Consider the following 17,721-nt stretch of genomic DNA (forward strand, 5'->3'; position numbering starts at 1 on the left):
GAGTTCTCAAACACATGACTGGCTCTTAGTAATCAACTACAGTATGCAAATAGCGCATCATGATAAAACAGTGAGCGTATGAATATTGCAGAAGTGTCCCGACAGAGATGTGCGAAATTGGCAGCATGTTGCAATGAAATTGTATGTTTAAGAAATGAATGGCAAGAGGGAAGAAGCCGTTGGAATGTCTGCTGGTTTTAGTTTGCATTGTTCGATAGTGCCTACCTGAGGAAAGAAGCTGGAATAGGTGGTGAACAGGATGTTGGAGGGTCCAAAAAGATTTTGCATGCCCTTGTTTTAGTCCTGGCAGCGTGCAAGTCCTCGAGAGTATCTTATTATTATCTCTATTATCTCTATTATCTTGGGGTCTTGTTCACCGATGAGAGAAGAATAAAACGGGAGCTCAACAGGCGAGAGTAGGTAGTGCGATACACCCTTGACTGTCCGTTGCAGTCTGCTTTTGTCCTTGTTTGTGGCAGCACCAAACCAGACTGTGATGGAGGAACACAGAACCAATTCAATGACTGCTGTGTAGAACTACCTCAACAGCCCCTGTGGCAGGCCGTGCTTCCTCAGAAGCCATAGGAAGTACCGTCATTTCTCGTGCATAATGCGCACCCCCAAAGTTGACCTCAAAATTCTGGAAAACCCTTCAACTTATGTACAACGTACAATGCATTTTTACAATGCATTATTTTGCTTCTACCCATATGATGAAAACATGAGGTATTAACTGTATTTTGTTTTCAAAATAATTACTCTGAAGTTAAGCACTATATTTGAATACATAATACTTTCTTTTACTTACTTCCTCTTATTTTGAAATTCAGAGCTCCAATTATTTTTAGCAAATGAGAAAACACATAATTATGCTCATATGTTTGATTACCCAGGCAGAATTTGTAAGATGTGTCCAATTTTTTAAAGAAAACATGAAGGACCAGGCGAAACAAATGAATTTTTATTTTTATTTTTATTTTTAACCACCCCCTGGTGACCTCAACCCCAGAGATAGGAGAATCTAAAAATCATGCTCTTCAATAATTTACAACAATTGTATCTTTCAACAATATAAACTTGCATTAACATCCAATATCCAGTGATCCCTTGTTTTTCGCAGTGAATGGGGATCAGAATCCCCCCGCGAAAAGTGAAAAAACGCAAAGTAGGATTTACTCCCCCCTAGGAATCTTCGTGTATGTGGGTACCAGAATGTTTAAAATATGTAAACAGTATTTATACTTTACATATTTGGGACAAAGATTACAACAGTACACGTATTTACTTAAATCTTTAATTATAAAACCTTATAAAGTAATTAACATTCATCAACATTGCGGCGAAGAGGCTCGAGTTGGTGGCGGAGGAGAGGCTTTAGGTTCACTCGGAGACTCTTCTGGTGGAGGCGCTGATGGTGTAGCTGGGGTTCTACCTTGGAGAAAAACATGGTGATGGGTAGTTGTTGTCTTAGTTTTTTCTTTTGCTTCAGAATTCCCTGTACAAGGACATAACCCCGTCTCTTATTACGCGGCGTTACCACACGTTTCGCTTCCTTCTTGAAGCAGTTTTGCGGATGTTTGCTTCTTCTCTTGATGTACCGCACGGTAGATTCATTCACGCCATAATGGCGTGCCACAGATGCATAACTTCTGCCCTCTTTGATCATATCTAAAAGTTTCAGTTTTTCGCTGATGGTCACCATCTTCTTCTTCCTCTTGAGCGCCCTGGAGGAAGCTTTCGCAGGGGCACAGCGCTTAAGCGGCATTGTAAGGGCTTAACTAATCAACAAAAGTTATCGCTTAAACACACAACACTAAGTTACAGTATGCGAGACAATCAACAGCGTGGACGAGACTGGCGAGAAACAACAAGGGAAGATGCTGGGTGAGGCTGCGACGATGCGCAGCCAATCAGCTCACGGGATAAATCCACTCGTGCTCACATTGGTCGATGTCGCGCCGGGAACCAATCACACGCCTTGTATGAGTGCCCGTGGCATGTACAGCCATGTACAAAGCTTCTGAGTCAACTCATCTCTTTGTTTGGCATGCAGGGAAACCTTCTCTCTCGTGCATCAACATGAAACAACGCGTCTTTGCGCAATATGGCTGCTGATATGGCTGTATTTTATTTTATTTTTTTATGAATATTTTGGAAAAACCCACGAAGCACTGAAGCCGCAAAACGTGAAGCGCAAAGTGCCGAGGGAACACTGTGTAACTAAAGCCAAAGTATAGTGCCAGTTGATTCAGGGCAGGTTAAAATGCAGAGGAAATTTGTTTGCTCCTATTTGGCGAACTCTCCTATAACCAGGCACAGCAGTCGGGGAAAAAAAGCCCATTCCTCCATCCATCCATCCTTCCTTCCTCCCTCCCATACTCCCTCCCTCCGTCCGGCTTATTTGGGGAAGCCCAGACTTTCCTCTCCCCAGACACTTCTTCCAGGTGGATCCCGAGACATTCCCAGGCCAGCCGAGAGACATATTCTCGCCAGTATGTCCTGGGTCGTCCCCGGGGGCTGCGCCGTAACCGGATGCCTGAGTCACCCCATCTCACTCTTTTCGATGCAGAGGAGCAGCGACACAACTCTGAGCCCCTCCTGGATGACCAGGCTTCTCACATTATCCCTCAGGAAGAGCCTGGAAAACCTGCTGAGGAAACTCATTTCGGCCGCTAGTATCCGCGATATTGTTCGAAGAACAACAACAACAAGAAGAAGCACAAAAAGTACGTGGCTCCAAAAAATCCATTTCAAACCTGGAATATGATGCAGTTGGGGCACCCCAGAGCGTGACTTTCATGGTAGCTCCTCAGGGATGAACAAATTTACATTATTTGAATACCTTCAAAGCTTCTTACAGTATATTGCAGTTTTTTTAGTGTTAACATCGACTTTTACTCTACGACTTTCATTATGTTGACGTCCCGAACCAAGGTGGATTCAGCAAAACCAACCCGTCAAAAGCCCCATCAATCATCAGAACTGGAATCTTCGTAGAAGCTACATGCTAATGTAGCAATGCTATGTAGCATTAAAGCAACGATAAAGGAAATGCGGTCTCACATAGTCACGAAGTGACGAAGTGTTGCATAAATCTGCTCTGAAGCCTCCTGAGGAGCAAATTAAGGTACAAAACAGCCCAATCGGAGAACTTGAGAAGGCCGTTATCTAGCAGGCTCGCCCGCTAACCAAGCTACAAGCTAATGTGGCTTCGCTCGCGGCAACAGCAGGATCTCTGAGGAAAATGTTTGAGGACCTGTAGTCTCGTTCAAGATGGAATAACATTAGACTTTCTTCAGGACCTGTTTGGACTGGAAGCCAAGCCATAGTTTGACCGGGTCCATGGCACGCTGGATGCGAAACCCAAAGAAGAAGAACATCCTCGCCTGCTTTTTATCAGGATCGGCCTTTACCAAGAGAGAAACTTCATTCTACAATGCATAAGTAAAGCTTCACCTCTGATGTACAAATGGAGGATGCATATCCCGGACTTTACGGCGGCGATGGCCAAACAAGGAGCAGCCTTCTCTGCTGAAAAGAGGGAGCTACGTGTACAGTTTGGTCTTCGGTATCAAGCGAATCTACATATCACCTTACTAGGCGGCCAAGTGAGGAGGTTTGCCAACCCAGATTCTGCCATCAAATTCATCCGTAATAATCTTGGCTGGGCCGTGGGGCTAAAACTCAAGAGTCCAAGCTGTGCTGCTGTTAGTGGTTGCTACTCTTTATGCTACCGTGAGATGGGACATCCTTTGTTCACACTCTAAAGTGTTTGATACATAGGTTTAAAGGTCAGATGACAAAGATGTTATGGGGTCAGTTAAAATTAATATTTGCATTGTTTGTTATTTAATACATGCACATAACTTCCAGCGTTTTCAACCATAGTTTCGCTAAGAATTTGGTTTTTATGACGCATATTAAGTCCTCCCCGAACAACCTCAAGACACCAGGGTGTGGTTACTCTATCCACCGCAAGGGCTACCAGAAGTGATGTTGCAATTGACAAACACAGCGCACTCCACACTACGCAATGGCGAGCAACGTGTTTGAATATGTGGGGGAGGAGGATTTCAACGTACAGGAGCACCCAACTGAACTTGGCATCGTCAAAGCGTACATGTTTGAGCCGATCAGACAGTGACGTCGACGAGCACCCAAGTAGCAGCTGTACAACAGAAAAGGAGAGTCGCCCACTGGCTCGATGTGACGGTATGTCAAATGCGTGTCTTTTTAGACACTCATGGCTTGAAAGAATGCCACCCCAAGGGTGCCAATATTTTTGAGCATGACTATACGTATTTTATATTCATATATGTTTCAGTGACACGGCACAAGCTTTTACATAGGATGCAGTATTCCTATATATTGTGTGCCCCTCGCTCCAGTTGCGTTATAACACGGTGCACACACAGTCTTTGCCGTGTGTCTCTTGGCTTATCATATAGGCGAAAGTACAGACGACAGTACTGAAAAGTACTGTGTGGGTCTTTTTTTCCGACTCCCTCGTGCATAGTAACCATAATAGAGTCGTAGGTATATACAAGGAAATGCTCACCTCTTATCGGCGCCGCAGCTGCATCGTGGCGGCTACGAGATTTAGTTCTCTTGCTGGCGGTGGAGGTCCCGATGGCCGGAGAAAAAATAGTTGGCACCTCAGCTGGTTTCAGCCTCTGTAGCCAATACTTTCTGCTAAGTCTTACTCAAAACACGCCGATTCGAAGTGATTGGCACAGTTTGGAATGCTTGCTAGGCACCCATAGCTGACCACGTTTCTTCCCCTCTCGATTTACTTTCCCTATCCACTGGTCACGTATTCCTTTTTCACTTGGAAAGCCAAAAAAAACACTCTTGCCGCTGCCTGAACCATTAGTACAACCAAATGCCACACAATAAACCATCGTGACATCGTTAAATCATACGACAAATATACAAGAATGGGAACAACAGCATGGAACAATAGCACACAACGCCAAATGAACAGGATGTTTGGCTTGTGTGACATCACAGCGCCGGAAAGAGACGAAGACCGGAAGGTGCTGGATGCAAAAAGCAGAAGGCGCATTCTGCAACATTTTTATCGATTTAACTGCTGTATATCTGCCATATAATCACTTCGAAATAGCAGATGTGGTTTGTAAAGGGGTTCTAGAGTTATCAAGAAACATTTTTAAATCTTTGTTCTCTGACCTTTGTGTACTGTTAAATATAGGTCTGTTCATAGCTTTTATAGTTACATTTATATACCTAATTCGCGCACTGGTTTACACGGTTTATTGGTTGCATGGGCATGCATCCTCTTTCAGGATGGTTCTGCACCCAAGATCTCCTGATAGATCATGTAATTCATGGTACCTAGGACATGCTGGAGATTCCCGGGACATGAAGAAGTAAAACAGCCCCAGAACATGACAGACCAGACATGCTTCACAGTTGGCAAGGTGTTTTTTTCTTTATTGGCATCATTCTTTCTTCTCCAGACATATCGTTGATCCATCGCCCCAAAGAGTTCCAATTTTGTCTTGTCACTCCAGAGAACAGTATCCCAAAGACTTTTTGGTTTGTCCATGTGTTTTTTTTTATACTGGAGTCGTCTCTTCTATTGCTTCGGAGTCAGCAGGGGGGTGCATCTTGGAGTTCTGGCACGGAGGCCTTCATCTCGCAGTGTGCGCCTTATTGTATGGGCCAAAACCTGAGGACCGCCCTCTGACAAGTCCTGTCACAGTTCTTCAGCAGTCACCCGGGGATTTTTCTCCACCTTTCGCTTCAGGTACCGGACAGCAGTGGTTGCTGAATTCATAACCTAATCAGTCAGGAAGTGTGTCTCAGTGCCCAGCTCGCCACATTTGTAACCATGATTGATTCAAAGGGTGAAAAAACTGTTGGTTGAAGCATGATTAAATAGTGCTCAATCTATGTGTTAAACAATGTTAAAGATATATCGAACAATATCAATAATTATGATTACATACTTCCTTCTTTGTCCGCTCCGGTGTCTTGGAAGCAAGATCTTCATCAGTCAGTGGTTTAAGTGAGGTCCCAGACCTCACTTGGTTTGAAGGGCTATGTAGCTCTTCGACTTAGCCATACTTCTAAGCCTTATGGAGAATTGGGACACCCCTTTGTTCTCATGAATCAGAATCATCTTTATTTGCCAAGTATGTCCAAAAAAAACACACAAGGAATTTGTCTCCGATAGTTGGAGCCGCTCTAGTACAACAGACAGTCAATTTACAGAACACTTTGGAGACATAAAGACATTGACAAAAAACAATTGTGCAAAAAGATGCAGAGTCCTCTAGCACTGAGAGCAGTTCGAATGACTAATATTGCAATAGTCCGGTGCAATGACCATCGTGCAAAGGGCGCTGAGACTTCAAGGAGTGTATGTCGTTTAAAGTGACGAGTAGTGCGATAATCTGGGACAATGTTGGTTGTGCAAATGTTACAGATACTCCTCAATCAGTGTGCAAATGGAGCAGATGCTACTCTGGCATGAGTGGCCAGTATATGCAAATAGTGCAGCATGGCGAGACAACTACAGTGAGTGCACGAGTAATACATGATTGGCCCCAACAGAAATGTGACAACAAACTCAAGTCACAAAATTACCAGCTTGCTGTAATGGAATTATAGGTTAGGTGTTTAAGAAGTTGATCGCAAGAGGGAAGAAGCTGTTGGAATGTCTACTAGTTCTAGTTTGCGTTGATCGGTAGCGCCTACCTGAGGGAAGGAGCTGGAAGAGCTGGTGACCGGGGTGCGGAGGATCCGAGAGGATTTTGCACGCCCTTGTCTTAGTTCTGGCAGCGTGCAAGTCCTCAATGGTGGGTAGGGGGGTACCGACAATCCTTTCAGCAGTTTTGATTGTCCGTTGCAGTCGGAATTTGTCCTTTTTTGTAGCAGCACCAAACCAGACTGTGATGGAAGAACACAAGACTGATTCAATGACCGCTGTGTAGAACTGTCTCAGCAGCTCCGGTGGCAGGCCATGCTTTCTCAGAAGCAGCAGGAAGTACATCCTCTGCTGGGCCTTTTTGAAGACGGAGTTGATGTTGGTCGCCCACTTCAGGTCCTGAGAGATTGTAATTCCCAGGAACTTGAAGGTCTCGACGGTTGACACAAGGCAGCTGGACAACGTGAGGGGCAGCTGTGGCGAAGGATGCCTCCTGAAGTCCACGATCATCTCTACAGTCTTGAGCGTGCTCAGCTCCAGGTTGTGTCGGCCGCACCACAGCTCCACCCGCTCCGCTTCCTGTCGATATGCAGACTCGTCACCATCCTTGATGAGGCCGATGACAGTGGTGTCATCTGCAAACTTCAGGAGTTTGACAGTCGGGTTCGCTGAGGTGCAGTCGTTCGTGTAGAGAGAGAAGAGCAGCGCAGAGAGGACACAACCTTGGGGCGCCCCAGTGCTGATGCTGCGTGTGGATGAGGTGGCCTCCCCCAGCCTGACCTGCTGTGTCCTGCCCGTCAGAAAGCTGTAAATCCACAGGCAGATGGCAGGTGAGACGCTGAGCTGGAGAAGCTTGGTTGAAAGGAGTTCAGGGATGATGGTGTTGAACGCTGAGCTGAAGTCCACGAACAGGATCCTCGCGTAGGTCCCTGCACTGTCGAGGTGTTCTAGGATGAAGTGCAGTCCCATGTTGACTGCATCATCCGCAGACCTGTTTGCTTGGTAGGCAAACTGCAGGGGGTCCAACAGGGGACCTGTGACACTCTTGAGGTGGTCCAGCACGAGACGTTCAAAGGACTTCATGACCACAGATGTCAAAGCGACAGGCCTGTAGTCATTTGGACCCGAGATTGCAGGTTTCTAGGGGACTGGAATGATGGTGGAGCGTTTGAAACAGGATGGAACTTCGCACATTTCCAAAGATCTATTGAAGATCTGAGTGAAGACTGGAGCGAGCTGGTCCGTGAAGACTTTGAGGCAGGATGGGGACACATGGTCATGGCCTGCCGCTTTGTTAATCTTCTGTTGTTTGAAGATGCGTCTCACATCCTGTTCATGGATGGTTAACGCAGAAGTCAGAGGTGTGATTGTGGTTGCGGGTGCAGGCCGGGTGGTTGTGTGGTGTGAAACTGTCCTTTTCAAATCTGCAGTAGAAGGTATTCAAGTCGTTGGCTAGTGTGCTATTGTTCTCAGCTATGAACATGCAAAAACCGAGGGCAAAGGGGCAGAATTTGGATTGGCACTGAATTATCCTTCGTTATGGTCTTGATAGAGATGTTAGTTTAAACTTTGATGTGGTGAATCCTGCATCCTGAATTCCAAGATAGCGCCTAACCATGTGGTAGCCTCTGTTACGTGCTCTCTAGTATTGCCTTTTCTGTTTTTGTGTTTTTCGTTCATCTTTGGAGACATTACGCGACTCGCGTACACAAGCGAAAACTTGCTAAAGATGAGGGAGTCTCCCCCGGACTTTCTTTCACCAACATTCGCAAATCCGCTAATTTTTTTTCCCGAGTTACTCACCGGTGGGGCGTCCACTGCGTATGCCGCATGGAGGCGAAGCCGACGAAGGGGGAAGCTCGCCAGCATCCAAGTGAAGCTCCGTGAGAGGATTTCGAATACCGCTCCCATCGATCCACCTCGCGAGTCTACGCTCCCTACCCAACAAAATGGACGAGCTTCATCTTCTGACAAAGACCAGTGAAGACTTTGGACACACGCTGTGGCGACTCCTAATGGGACAAGCCGAAAGGAAAAGAAGAAGTTGCTTATAATAGATTTGTTACACTTTGCGGTTCCCTTGGTTGTTCCGTTGTTACAATCTAGGATTACAATGGTTAGTTTGGTTGGTTTCACTATTTGTGGATGGTTTCGTTAGATACAAGATGGCACTTATCCATGTGGACGCCTCGGTTACGTGCTCTCTACTATTGTCTATATTTTTGTGTTTTTTGTTTGTCTTTGGAGAGTCTTTCACAGGCTGCGGTCTATGGCGCATGGAGACGTAGGCAACGAAGGGGGAAGTGCGCCGGCATCCAAGTTAAGCTCCGCAAGAGAGGATACAGAGGATACATTGAGGTCATCATTGTGTTTGTTCTTCACTCCTCTTCACTTGCCAGTCTTCTTAGCAATGGGACTTCAAGCATTTTCTGAAATACAATCTACGCTCCAGACCCAACAAAATGGATGAGCTGTATCTTCTGACAAAGACCAGTAAAGACTTCATGCGTTCTGACTATAATGTGCTATACGGACACTTGGCTTTGTGAACTTGTCCCCGATGGCACCATAAGGCTTCCCGACTTCCCGGCTTCCATCTTCACCGGGCAGACCACATCATGGAGTTATCGGGAAAAACAAAAGGCGGCGGGATATGCTTTCTATATGGCGTAAAAACGAAAAATGGTGTACTGATGTCAAGGAGCTCAGCACACACTGCAGCCCAGATTTAGAGTCGCTGTTTTTGAACTGTAAGCCATTCTACTCGCCGTGTGAATTTGCATCTTTCATTCTCGCCGGTGTTTACATTCCTCCTCCAGCTAACACATACGCTGCACTGCTAACGCTCGCTGAACTAAATGAAATTGAAAAAAAGCACCCAGACTCAACCGTCATTATTCTTGGGGACTTAAAGTTAAACTCAACCACGAACTCCCTAAATACAAGCAGCACATCGACTGTCCTACCAGGGAAAATACAATTTTAGACCACTGCTATACTAGGCTCAATAACGCATACTGTGCTATACCTCGTACATGCATATACATAGAGGCACAAACTTAAATGCGAGAAGCCTACGGTTAAAACAGTGAAGAAGTGGACCAATGAGTTAAAGATAGAACTTCAAATCTATTTAAACTGCACAGACTCGAGTGTCTTCGAAAATTCAACTGGAAGCCTGGATGAATATACGTACATTGTTACATCCTATATCAGTTTCTGTGAAGAGGTGCGTGCACCAACAAAGTCATTTCGCACGTTCAATAAGCCGTGGTTCACTTCCAAACTTAAGGAACTTCACCAGGCCAAAGCGAGCCCATATTGAAGTGGGGATAGAGCCGTGTATAATTACGCTCGAAACCAGTTGACTAATAAACTAAATCCATGGACGACTGGTTAGCACATCTGCCTCACAGTTCTGAGGACTGGGGTTCAAATCCCGTCCTCGCCTGTGTGGAGTTTTCTACCCGTGCCTGCGTGGGTTTTCTCCAGTTAGTCCGGTTTCCTTCCACATCCCAAAAACATGCCCTGCGATTGGCTGGCGACTGGTTCAGGGTGTACCCCGCCTCTCGCCCGAAGATATTTGGGATAGTCTCCAGCACGCTTGCGACCCTAGTGAGGAAAAGCGGTACAGAAGATGGATGGATGGATGGATGGACTAAATCAGTGTGGCATGCATTACAATCGCTAACCAATTACAAACGACCATCCCCCCAAGCTGAGAACAATAAAGGACAAGCAGACGACTTCTATTTGCAGACTTTAAAAGGACACTTTCACACCCCAAACCCACGCAGCCACACCACTGACCATCATCACACCTCTGACTCCCCCTCCTGCGTTGACCATTCAGAAACAGGAGGTGAGATGCATCTTCAAACTACAAAAGATTCAACAAAGCGGCAGGCCAAGACCTTGTGTCTCCATCCTGCCTCAAAGTCTGCGCGGACCAGCTCGGTCCAGTCTTATGTCTTCGATACATCTCTGGAACTGTGTGACGTACCATCCCATTTCAAACGCTCCACCATCATCCCAGTCCCCAAGAAACTTGCAATCTTGGGTCTGAATGACTACAGGCCTGTCGCCCTGATATCTGTGGTTATGAAGTCCTTTGAACGCCTCGTGCTGGACCACCTCAAACACATCACAAGGTCCCCTGCTGGACCCCCTGCAGTTTGCCTTCCGAGCAAACAGGTCTGCGGATGACGCAGTCCACATGGGACTGCACTTCATCCTAGAACACCTCGACAGTGCAGGGACCTACGTGGAGATCCTGTTCGTGGACTTCAGCTCAGCGTTCAATACCATCATCCCTGAACTCCTTTCCTCCATGCTTCTCCAGCTTGGACACAAGCAGGTGAGGCTGGGGGATACCACCTCATCTACACGCACCACCAGCACTGGAGCGCCCCAAGGTTGTGTCCTCTCTCCGGTGCTCTTATCTCTCTACACGAACGATTGCACCTCAACGCACCCAGCTGTCAAACTCCTGAAGTTTGCAGACGACGCCACAGTCATTGGCCTCATCAAAGACGGTGACAACTCTGTGTATCAACAGGAAGTGGAGCGGCTGGAGCTGTGGTGCGGCCGACACAACTTGGAGCTGAACACGCTCAAGACTGTAGAGATGATCGTGGACTTCAGGAGGCATCCTTCGCCACAGCCGCCCCTCATGCTGTCCAACTGCCCTGCGTCAACAGTCGAGACCTTCAAGTTCCTGGGAAATTCAGTCTCTTAGGACCTGAAGTGGGAGATCAACATCAATTCCATCCTCAAAAAGGCCCAGCAGAGGATGTACTTCCTGTGGCTGCAGCAGTGGTCGAATCAGTCCTCTATTCATCCATCACAGTCTGCTTTGGTGCTGCTACAAAAAAGGACAAACTCCGACTGCAACGGAAAATCAAAACTGCTGAAAAGATTGTTGGTACGCCCCGATCCACCCTCGAGGACTTGCACGCTGCCAGAACTAAGACAAGAGCATCCAAAATCCTCTTGGACCCTCTCATCCTGGTCACCACATCTTCCAGCTCCTTCCCTCGGGAAAACTAAAACAAGCAGACATTCCATGAGCTTCTTCCCTTTTGCCATTAACTTCTTAAACAGTTAACTTACAATTCCATTTAACATGCTGCCAATTTTGTCTTGAGATTGTAGTTACATCTCTGTCGGGACAATTATATATTCCTCGTCCACTTACTGTAGTAGTCTGGCCACCCTGCACCACTTGCATATCTGTTGTTGACCAATACTGGCTACTCGTGCTTGAGAAGTATATGCACCATTTTCACAATTGACATTGTCCCAGATTATTCCACTAATAGTCACTTTAAACTGCACAAATTTCTTGAAGCCTCTGTGCCAATTTCACAATGGTCACTGCACCAGACTGTTGCTATTACTCATTTCAAAGTGCTCTAATTGCTTGAGTACTCGGCATCATTTTGCACAATTGACCCAAAAAAATAATAATAATAAATTGTAAAAAAAAAAAAAAAAATATATTACTACATTACTGGTAATCCTTTATTGCTCAGTGACTGTGTTTTTATGTCTGAAAAGTATTCTTTGTCAATTGACGTACTAGAGCAGCTCCAACTACCGAAATCAAATTCCTTGTGTTTTTGACATACTTGGCAAATAAAGGTGATTCTGATTCTGAACCTAGGTTTTGTCTTTGTCTTGGAGATGCTAAGATATCCACAGTCATCTCGACCAGGCAGCTTTTCATGCTGTAAATAATGTAGACCAACTTTCAAACCTATTAAGAACTATTAAGAAAACGAGGATGTAGGATCGCTATCACTTTTCTGCTGATTATTTTAAGTTTTTAAAACAGTATTTAAAACAGCATACAAACTACTCAATGCACAAACATGGCAAAAAATATATATTTTTAGTTTAACTGCTGTTTGTCCTGTGTTTCAGAAAATGCTTCAAGTCCCATTGCTAAGACCTGCAAGTGAAGAGGAGTGAAGAACAAACACACAATGATGACCTCAAAAGACAGCATTTATGTCTTGAATTCAGATGACATGAAATCTCTATTAATGAAATATGTATAAATGATAACATGCTGCTGTATAAAGGAAATTGCTGTAATAAAGGCTGAATATATATATATATACATATAAATATATGTATTGAATATTGAATATATGTTGGGAAAATCAATACAAATATTTTAAACATGAAACTCAAAACAAATTGCATTTTTATCTCATGAGCTTACTTTTGATGAATCTTTGAAAAAAGAAAAAAAAACTAGTGCATGGACATTTTATTGTCACCATTGCTCAAAACAGCCTTTCAGTATTCATGTTAGTGGAAATATAAAAAATGATTTGGTTGAATCAAATGCTTTGAAGTCACTGTATTTTAAGCTACATCGCTGTATGTTGTGTTTGTTTTAGGGACATCTAATTGGCAAATGTGCTACAGTTAGCTCGTAGGAGTTGTAGATAGTTAAGAGCAAAAGCAACTTTTGAAACCCAATCAGCCAGAAAATATGTTTAAGATGATATTCTCAGGGTACTGAATTGAGCGCAACTGGACTGTACTGTTTGTCTCAGAAGGTGTTGAATTGTCTTCTAAGACCTCTCCTACCTGGGTCCGTCGGGAAGTCGAATCTCAGATTCACGAGGAGCAGTGTTGTTCTCGTCCTGGCCATGGAACAGTTGACCAGCTCTACACCATCGGCAGGGTCCTCAAGGGTGCATGGGAGTTCGCCCAACCAGTCTACATGTGTTTTGTGGACTTGGAGAAGGTGTTTGAGAAGGTGTTTGACCGTGTCCCTCAGGGAGTCCTGTGGGGGGTGCTTTGGGAGTATGGTGTACCGAACCCCCTGATACGGGCTGTGTTTCCGTGTTTTCGTGTGTTTGTAAAAACGTTACTAATATCAATGTGTAAAAGTATGAATGTATAAGACTGGATTGTAAGTGACAACTGGGTTTGGAAGCAGAGGCAAGAATCCTCCGCCCCGTGTGGGTAGAAGCTTGAGGGTTACCAAAACTCAGACATTCATTGTCACCCTGTCATTTTTGAAGAAAGTCAGTATTTAGGTCACTCTAGGTGCAAATAAACTGACTTCCAAATTCACAAAATGGGAAAAAATAACAGTAAAACGTATCCAAAAGAACGCCTAACGTGTAAAGATTGGAAATATGTTCAACTCCAAAACCCTTCCAAAATAAAACATTTAAACACGTGGATAACCAAATACGGTTTCGCTGGTCAGCTAAATTCGCAAAAATTAGTTCAACTTCGAAACGAAATAAAGTGTCGACACAAAAATGATATATCACAAATAGAAAAAGATGGATTTGACGACTTACTCTTCTGGCTAAACATGCCGTCTAAAAGAGAAAAGGGAAGGAAGAAAAAGAAGGACTTAACAAATGAACAAAAAAGAGCAGGCAGGTAGGGATAAAAATATGTTGTTTCAAAGACAGGAAGATGACGAGACAGGACCAATGGTAAGAATTAGCGAGAAAAAGATGGTTGAAAAAAGGTGTGAAAAGAATGAGGGAACAACAGCATCAGCACCCCCGTGCTGATGCTTTTGCCACCTCATGAACTTCCTCCAACTCATGAGTCAGAACCTCAACGAGTTTTACGATCAGGAGGGGTACAAATGAATTGGTCTCAAACTATGGGAGGAACATTTTCTCCCATTCCCAAAATAACAAATATAACCTCAGACGAGGGAGACATGGATTTATATCCAATGATTGAGGTGGCAAATCCAAATGTACAAGAGGACCACAAAGAAACTATTTTGGTCTATAGGACCTGGACTAATGAGGATGTGAAAAAGGCCGCAGCCGGCATCACACCCTACAAAGTAGACATTGTCCAGTTTGTTGAGGAAATGGAAAATCTTAGACAATCCTATCATTTAAATGGAGCAGAAACTCAACAAATTTGGATGACTGCAATGGGGCCTGATTGGCATCTTTGCCGAAGAGATTGGGACCCAAAACACTATTGTGTTGTAATGCCACATAATGACAGAGAATTACAACATCAAGTTACGGCTTTGATAGAAAGAACCATAGCCAGGTTCCGCAAAAGGGCAAATTACATGGAAATTAGTAGGGTGGAACAAAAAGATGATGAACTTTTTGAAGAATATAGGGTTAGAATGACTGCTTGTTTTAAAGCAAACTGCGGCTAGAATGAGGATGCAAATCTTCAGGGCCCTTATCGGCAACAGTTAAAAAATGCTTTAAATGCGAATTCGGAAAGAACACATTAACAGATGGGTAGATAAACATTGGATAAACCTAGCAACTGGCCCTCTGGAGGAATATGTTAATCATGCCCTCCACGCAGAAAGAGTGTTAGGACAAAAAAGAAGATAGATGTCTTCCTCAACGAAGGAGCAGAAATATACTATCAAGGCAGAGAGAGAAAAAATTTTAGAGGACGCGGCAGAGGCCGTGGGAGAGGAAGATATGGTGGAGGTCGAAGTTATGATAATACAGTCTGTTGGTGCTGTGGAGACAGAGGCCACATTGCACGTGACTGCCCTAAAAAAAATAAAAGAGAATTCGGACAAACTACCGCATGACTAAGCCAGCCTGCTTCCCAACTCAACAAATCTTTTTGTGTAATCATTAAATGAATGAGGAAGTGGATTTCAATTTACAGGACATTCTGAGTTTGGACACTGAAAAACCTGAAATAACCTTGTCAGTAAATGGGAAAGAAATGAAATTTCTTTGCGATACAGGAGCATGTAGGACTGCATGTCGGGAAAAGATTCCAGGTTCCAAACTATCGGGACATAAGGCAATAGTTAGATCTGCAAATGGGCAAATTACTTTTGCCATGGAACTTGAGCCTGTGTGGATTAGAGACCCACAGGGGAGAATTTTTAGAATGCCCATTTTCGAAGTCCCGGAGTGCCCTGTGAATTTGTTGGGAAGAGATGGCTTATTCCAACTAGGACTTGTACTCATCCCATCATCAAATGGAAATATTGTGGTGAAACGAAAACATGAATTAAAAAGAGAGGACCTCTGTGTGACACTGGAAAGCAGAGAAATTATATTCTATTACACAATCGATGTCCCAGACAAACCACCGTTAAACATGGGAAAAGCCCTGTTGTCTGCAGCCTTGCAGTTTATCACGGAAGTAGAAGATAATAAAAAAGGTGATGAGCTGCATATAACTCTGTGGTACAAAAACACACCAGGGCCAGACCCAGGATATGAAAAAAAGTTACGACATGCGACACCTGATAAAATTACTGTAGATTATCTGTACTCAGACAATGAAGCAAAAGTGGCGGCAGAAATTATTTTACCAGACAAATTAAAGGAACTGTATAAAAATACAAGTGTCCCACATATTTCATTGTGCAAAGATTATGAGTCACAGTGGAAACATATGGGAACATTAGTAAAACAAGGACAGGAGTCAGATGATTGGCAGCAAATAGAAAACAAACTGGAATAATGTGCGTCAACTGGTCTGGACAATACAGGGTGATGAAGGGAAACACATGCATCCTGTTTGATTAGACCAAATGATCCTAACTGAAATTGATGAAGAAATATTACAGAAAAGTTCCAAAACAATTATGGTCCACAGGACCATTTGATGTAGGCCTTATTAAAGGGGCTTTACCAGTACAAATTAGACCCAAAACAGAATATAGACCATGCATTCGTCAATATCCATTAAAACCAGATGCACATGAAGGAATCAAACCGGTAATTGAAGCACTAATTAAGGCAGGAGTTATAGTGACGTGTCCAGAATCACCATGTAACACACCCATTTTCCCCATGAAAAAGGCCCCACCTTCAGTGGGTTGGAGAATGGTGTAAGACTTACAGGTAATAAATTCTGCAGTAATACAGAGAGTAGCATGCGTACCAGATCCACACACATTGTTAAATTCATTGAAACCAGACGCTACTGTGTTTACAGTGGTGGGCATAAGTAATGATTTCTTTTCTGTACCAGTAGAAAGGAACAGTCTATTTTGGTTTGCATTCACATTTGAGGGCAAAAAAATATACATTTACTAAATTACCACAAGGTTACTGTGAAAGTCCAACCATTTATTCACAAGTAATGAGAACAAGCATGTCGAAATTCACTCCCCCAGGAGGGAGCCAAATTTTACTCTATGGAGATGATTTGCTCCTGGCATCTCCAGATGGAGAGACATGCATCAAAGATTCATTGGCCTTACTGCATCATCTAGCAGAAGAGGGACATAAAGTTAACAAAAATAAATTGCAATAGTGTAAAAGGCAAGTAAAATATCTAGGCCATCATTTAAGTGTAGGAGGAAAGACTATATTAGAAAACAGGAAAGCTATAGTGTTAAAAGCCCCTAAACCACAGACGAAGAAACATATGATGTCAGTTTTTAGGTCTGACGAATTATTGTAGAGCATGGATTCCAAACTATGCAGAAATTGTTGTACCATTGTCAAAATTAATGTATGAAGCCAACCGAATAGACCGCAACCACCATCCCCCTCCACCCTCGGTGAGTAACTCGGGGGGGGGGGGGGGAAATGAGCGGATTTGCCAAAGTTCGTGAAAGACTCCCCAAAGACAAACGAAAAACATCAACAATACTAGAGGGCATGTAATCGAGGCGTCGACACAGATAAGCGCCATCTTATGTCCAATGAAACCATCCACCAACCAAACCAAACATTGCAATCCTAGATTGTAACAATGGAACAACCAAGGCAATCGCAAAGTGTAACAATTCAATTATAAGCAACTTCTTCTTTTCCTTTCGACTTGTCCCTTTAGGGGTCGCCACAGCGTGTCATCCTTTTCCATGTAAGCCTATCTCCTGCATCCTCCTCTCTCACACCAACTGCCTCATGCCTTCCCTCACTACATCTATCAACCTACTCTTTGGTCTTCCTCTAGCTCTCTTTCCTGGCAGCTCCATCCTCATCACCCTCCTACCAATATACTCACTCTCTCTCCTCTTGGCGTGTCCAAACCATCGAAGTCTGCTCTTTCTAACTTTGTCTCCAAAACATCTAACCTTGGCTGTCCCTCTGATG

At 44.1% G+C, this 17,721-nt stretch overlaps 1 protein-coding gene across 7 annotated transcripts in view; it reads left to right on the forward strand.

Moving 5' to 3' along the window:
* Positions 1 to 12,805, forward strand: part of ano10a (anoctamin 10a) — a 105,606-nt gene extending 92,801 nt beyond the window's left edge. For all 7 annotated transcript variants that reach the window (XM_061673603.1, XM_061673600.1, XM_061673599.1 and 4 more), the window contains one exon: positions 12,599 to 12,805. In XM_061673603.1, coding sequence (XP_061529587.1) covers positions 12,599 to 12,646 — 48 coding nt within the window. In that variant the 3' untranslated portion in view covers positions 12,647 to 12,805. The remainder of the gene's footprint in view (positions 1 to 12,598) is intronic.
* Positions 12,806 to 17,721: the final 4,916 nt, after the last annotated feature.

Source organism: Phycodurus eques, chromosome 4, assembly GCF_024500275.1.
Source record: "Phycodurus eques isolate BA_2022a chromosome 4, UOR_Pequ_1.1, whole genome shotgun sequence".
Classification (NCBI taxonomy): domain Eukaryota; kingdom Metazoa; phylum Chordata; class Actinopteri; order Syngnathiformes; family Syngnathidae; genus Phycodurus; species Phycodurus eques.